Below are 5,103 nucleotides of genomic sequence, written 5' to 3' on the forward strand. Positions count from 1 at the left end.
AGATTTAGACATGCTGAAGATTTAGTTAAGAAAGATAACAGATGTATGACATATACCAAAGTCTCTAAAACCAACATATAAGTAAGGACCTTTAAGATTAATTTGCTATAGAAAATAAAACAAGTGATAGCAAAGTAAATTATTCGTCAAACACGCACACGATTCCTACTCCATGTATATATACTACCTCTAATTCTAGCTAGAAAACTATAAACGAGATCTTATAATTAGAACCGAAGATAGTGTGTATAGGCAGTGCTCTCGGGTCTCTACTGTTTAGTACAATCGACAGGAGCAAAAGAAACTTTTTTCTTATCAAGATCATACTCCACCCCAAAATCAATCTGAGCCACATTTCCGTAAATGGGCATTCCACCTGTAGGAAGCATTGCAAAGCATGTAACATCGTTGGATATGGGACGGAAAAAGTTCTGAGGTTTTAAGGAAAGGTTGGCTCCTGTAAAATGAACCTCAAAATTTGGGGAGTTCTGGATGGAGTTAGCATTGCTGTAACACAATTTGTATGGACCCTCCTCTACTATGAATTGGTCGGCTCCAATGGCTTGCTTCATCAAAGCTTCAACCTGCTCATACAAGCTTGATGGAAGCATTGTCAGTGTCGTCCCAGAATCAATTATTATGTTCCCATTGCTTTCACCTGTCTGCACTGTCTGCTGTCCAACAGTGATACCTATCGATGAATGTCCATTTCACACAAACAATTTAGACTAGGGAACAATTCAAGAGTTTAAACTTATAACTTGAAATGAAAATAAACGAATAACCTCAGAGTAAAACACAAGTAGTACCTTCAAGGTTGAGGATGTAAAACGAAGACAATGAACCAGGTTTGGTGATCAACGGAGTGGACACAACCCCATTTCCTGATATGGCTACTTCTTCCCCAAACCTTAGTTTAGTTGTGGTCTTTGGACTGTAAGGAGGCAGACAATAGGAGAATTTGCGACCCACATTACCCATTTGTGAAACTAACGACAAATTCCCTTGACCAAGCCCGACAAGTCCTGCATTGTTCATGTTGTATAGTCCATTGTTGTTGTGTCCACACCCAAACACCGTCTTAGGAAAAGAAGCAGCTTGGCCGAAACTAACTGATTCCACGCCCAGTTCTCCCATTGTGTATGACTTATCCCCATACAAATAAAAATAGGTGCACTCATTTGATGTTCCACATTTAGGATACAGTTGGCCTTGCACAGAGAATTGGGGTAGGGAATTACAAGGGTCTGAGCCACATGGCAGAGACATATAAGTGGAAGAACTTTTTGGATCAAAGAGGGGTGCGTTTTGAGGATAGCACTGAGGACAAGGTGAACACTGGAACCAAATAAGGTCGCTTCCTGTGTCTGCAAGTGCCCACCTCTCTACAGGTGGAGTCCCAACAGATATCTTCATAAGGTAACTTCCATCGTTTGGGAATATATCAGTTTCTACTAACTCGCTTGTTTCAGCCGTGGAAGACTGGCCAAAGCGATTAGCTCTGGATAGGGAGCGCAGCGCGGCGTTCTGAGCTCGGTCTGAGTGGGTCATGGAGGAGTTGAAGAATGGTGATAATGGCGAGTCACGATGAATGAGGTCGATGCTGAAACCTTTTGGGAGCTTATTATTTGTTGCAGAGACATTAACGAAAAAGGTGGAAAGAAAGAGAATAAGAGCGAAAGTGAGTGAATGAGGTAGCATGTTTGAAGAATACTAGGAAAAAAACAAAGGATATATGACTGAGAAGATTTGATGTGCAAAGAAGGGGCTTGAGGTTCTTTATATAGAAAAGTTCAGTTGATTTTAAGGTTACAATGGACACAGATTTGCGTGATTTGCGTGATTTCTCGGTAAAATACCATATGATAGTCCGGTTTGCCTCCAAATTATATTAGTACACATATCATCTACATGTCAAACTAAGAGATTTTGTTGTTTAATTATAAATTTGAAACTAAAATATCACTATGTTTCTTTCCTTCTCTGCATGGGTGGGGAGTGTTAGCTGTGCTTTAATTTTGGACTCTTTCCATATATTTTTTTAAACTTTTTTTACTACTAGATTCTATATAAAATGAGTGACATTTTGATATATCATTTGTAAAAAAATGATTTAATCTTCAATTTTTTAGGATTTTTTAAAAATTTAACACTCAATTTTTTTAACTTAGAATATTAAATCTTTAAAAAAAATTGACAAAATAATTGAAAACTAAACTGTTTTCTGCAAATAAAATATCAAAATGTCACTCATTTTATATAGAATCCAATGATAAAAAGAAGCTAAAAGACATTTGGAAAGAGTCCTAAATTAAGGCGCAGCTGACACCCTGGCTCCATAAATTTATGGAGAAAAGAGACTCACATTTATTGGTCTCTCCTATGAAGAAAGCCAATAATGCTGTGGACGTTTCCTTGTGGAGGTGGGCGGGTTATAGAACGAGCTGAGGAAATTAAACAGGAATAATAAATGAGCGAGGAAGGAACATGAAGGAAAAGAAGTGTGAACAAAGGACATGTTTGACGAATATTGGCAGAGAGAAACTGAGAAAAACGAGTAGAGGAAATTGAGAACCAAGAAAATAGGAACAGTTCGATGAGTGAGGAAGGAGCACGGGGCAGAAAAGAATTCCTGAAGAATGGTAGGAAACACAATCAAACCGAGTAACAAATGGGAATAGATGAGTGTGAAAAGAAAATGGATGTCTGAGAGACGCAAGAGAAATAGGAATAGTTAGATGAGCTTTTATATTAGAATGGAGTTTGCTTTGCGTGATTTTTGGGTTAGAAAGTTTGCATTAACGTATCCCAAGGGCACATCATAGAACTAGAAGATAGGTTTGCGTTATCTTTGGGTTATACAGGTCTAGCTAAGTCATTACCATTATCATTTTCAATAATCCAATCAAACATAAACTTAGAGAGCAATATTTATTTTTAATTTTGGATGATATACAAATATAATTATTATGTTCCATCAAATTAAACTCATTTGCATTCATATTTTCATTCTCTTTCTCATTTTTTGTTCGCATTTCTACTAGAAATACTCCTGTGTGGGAACTAAGGCTTATGTGGGAGAATCTAATTGAATATAAAATTTTATACTACTTTCGATCCTAATTATAAGACCCTATTTTTAAACTATAAATGAGATCTTATAATTAGGACCGGAAGTAATATTAAGTAGTCAATATTTTGTATTTCATATTATTATTGGTATATATTTTCTTTCTTGTAGGATTATTGATGAGTTTAATTTCTCTTGCTCACCAATTTTTCTTCCTTATTCATAAACATTATTTTGGCCTTGAATGACGCATCATCAATTACAATAAAATTGGGTTAATGTACAAATTTATTCAGAAAGTTTTCATTTAAAAGTATTAGGCATCTACCCCAAAAATTTAAAATTGTAACAATATTGCTTCTACAAAATTTTATTTTATTCATATAAATATTTTTCATAGTACCGCAGCATCTCAATAATTTTTACTGTCCATAGCATATATGTGAAAAAGCCCTCTTGATCGCTATTCCATCTTTCTCTCTCTTCAATTCTCTTCCACTTTTGGCTTTTGCTTTATATGAATGAGAATGGAATGAATGGAGTAGGAGGCAAGTGAGGGTACCAAATCTCGAAATCCGCAGCATCGCAGAATGTTCATTCGACAAAACCATACATACGTGAATTTGGTTCTACTCCCCCCCCCCCTCCCTTTCAGTGTCTCATGGTGGTGGGTGGAGGTTTCTCTTGTTTGTGATTCCTTCATTCCTTATGGACACTGTTTCTTCTCATGGTGGAGTTTTCTTTGTGAAGTTTCACACTTCGCAGTTTTTGTTTATTCCATCTCTATCTATCTTTGTTTCTTGTATCTCCAGAAGAATTAAGAGCTCGTCCTTTTTTCCATTATTGAGCCTTTTGTTTTTGCAAAACATGCAGTTACGGTCTATTTTGTGATGGTATAACATAATCGGATCGTTTAAATCAATAGCATGCAGAACGAGAAATGCATTCTCATCACACAATTTATTATCTAATGTTACATGCAAGTCTTTTTCGACTATATGTAACATATTTTCATCAGTATACAAATGCCTTTCATTCTATGCTGATGTTGTACATAGTCCAAAAAAAGGGGTACGATCATTAAAAATAAGTTACACCGATTCTACACCTTTAAATAAATTTTAATTATCTTCTTTAGACAATAAATTTAATAATGAGGAGATTTTTAACAATTTTCTTAAACGCATTTCATGTCTCTAAATATACTTTTGATTTGCCTTCAATGTTTTTTATTCTATTCTCCATTTTCTCCCACGTGGTTTTATCAGTGGCATGATTGTAATTATGATTGCTATGGAAATAAGGACGAATATGCTGAGGCAGTTTTATTTTTTTTTGCCCCCTATCTTGGGCCAGTTGAGACAGGCCTACAACAACACTTTCCCTTCATCCTCCGCTTGCCTGCTCACGAACTCGCCTCTCTAGTCTCTCCTGCTCTGCCTCCGGCCAGTTTGACCTTTGCAGAGCCGTCGATTTCCGTCGATTCAGTGTAAGCATCGAGCTGGTCATTATGCTTACTGGGCTTGTGTTTTAGATGTTCTGTTCACTCCTCTTTTTCTAATATAAACTGGGGGCTTTTAAAATCTCTGTTGGTTGGTTTCTTGTTGTTCGTTCTCATCCCCGAATTACTTTTTGGCTTTATATTAAGTTCCATTTTTTGTGCTGCTGAAGAGAGCCGTCTGCTTTAACGATGCACATTCTGATAAGCATAGTTTTGGGTAGAGGAGGAGAAGAGAATGGTGAGGGTAGATGAGGAAAGCCGGTTCTGACTAAGGGCCTGGTTCGATTAACGGTTGAAAAAATAACTTATTTTTAATTTAAGTTTTAAAAAAATTAGATTGGATAATATGATTTATGTTTGGATTATTTTTTGTTAATAAGTCAGTTTGTAAGTGGAGTTGTTTGGATTATTATTGAAAAAGTAAGTTCTATTATAAGATGACCAAAAAGGGCATGATATTAAATAATACATGTAAATAATTTATATTTCTCTTATGCTATACTTTTTAGTTACATTTTTCTATACATTTTAT

General features: G+C 35.8%; 1 protein-coding gene across 1 annotated transcript; it reads right to left on the reverse strand.

Moving 5' to 3' along the window:
• Positions 1-269: 269 nt before the first annotated feature.
• LOC114758892 (aspartic proteinase CDR1-like) lies at positions 270-1,701 on the reverse strand. Its single transcript, XM_028947994.1, has 2 exons — positions 810-1,701; positions 270-691 (listed from the first exon to the last, which is right to left on the reverse strand). Exons 1-2 carry the CDS (start codon positions 1,699-1,701, stop codon positions 270-272), a joined length of 1,314 nt encoding a protein of 437 aa, XP_028803827.1.
• Between the last annotated feature and the right edge of the window lie 3,402 nt (positions 1,702-5,103).

This window comes from Neltuma alba, unplaced genomic scaffold (assembly GCF_004799145.2).
Source record: "Neltuma alba isolate B1F8T4 unplaced genomic scaffold, ASM479914v2 tig00010772_pilon, whole genome shotgun sequence".
In the NCBI taxonomy this organism is placed as follows: domain Eukaryota; kingdom Viridiplantae; phylum Streptophyta; class Magnoliopsida; order Fabales; family Fabaceae; genus Neltuma; species Neltuma alba.

What these genes read in the sequence shown, in the direction of transcription:
- LOC114758892 (XM_028947994.1), bottom strand. Translation starts at nt 1,701, where the DNA reads ATGCTACCTCATTCACTCACTTTCGCTCTTATTCTCTTTCTTTCCACC. An exon ending in TTACATCCTCAACCTTGAAG is followed by an intron (nt 692 to 809) that starts GTACTACTTGTG and finishes ATTCATCGATAG; the next exon opens with GTATCACTGTTGGACAGCAG.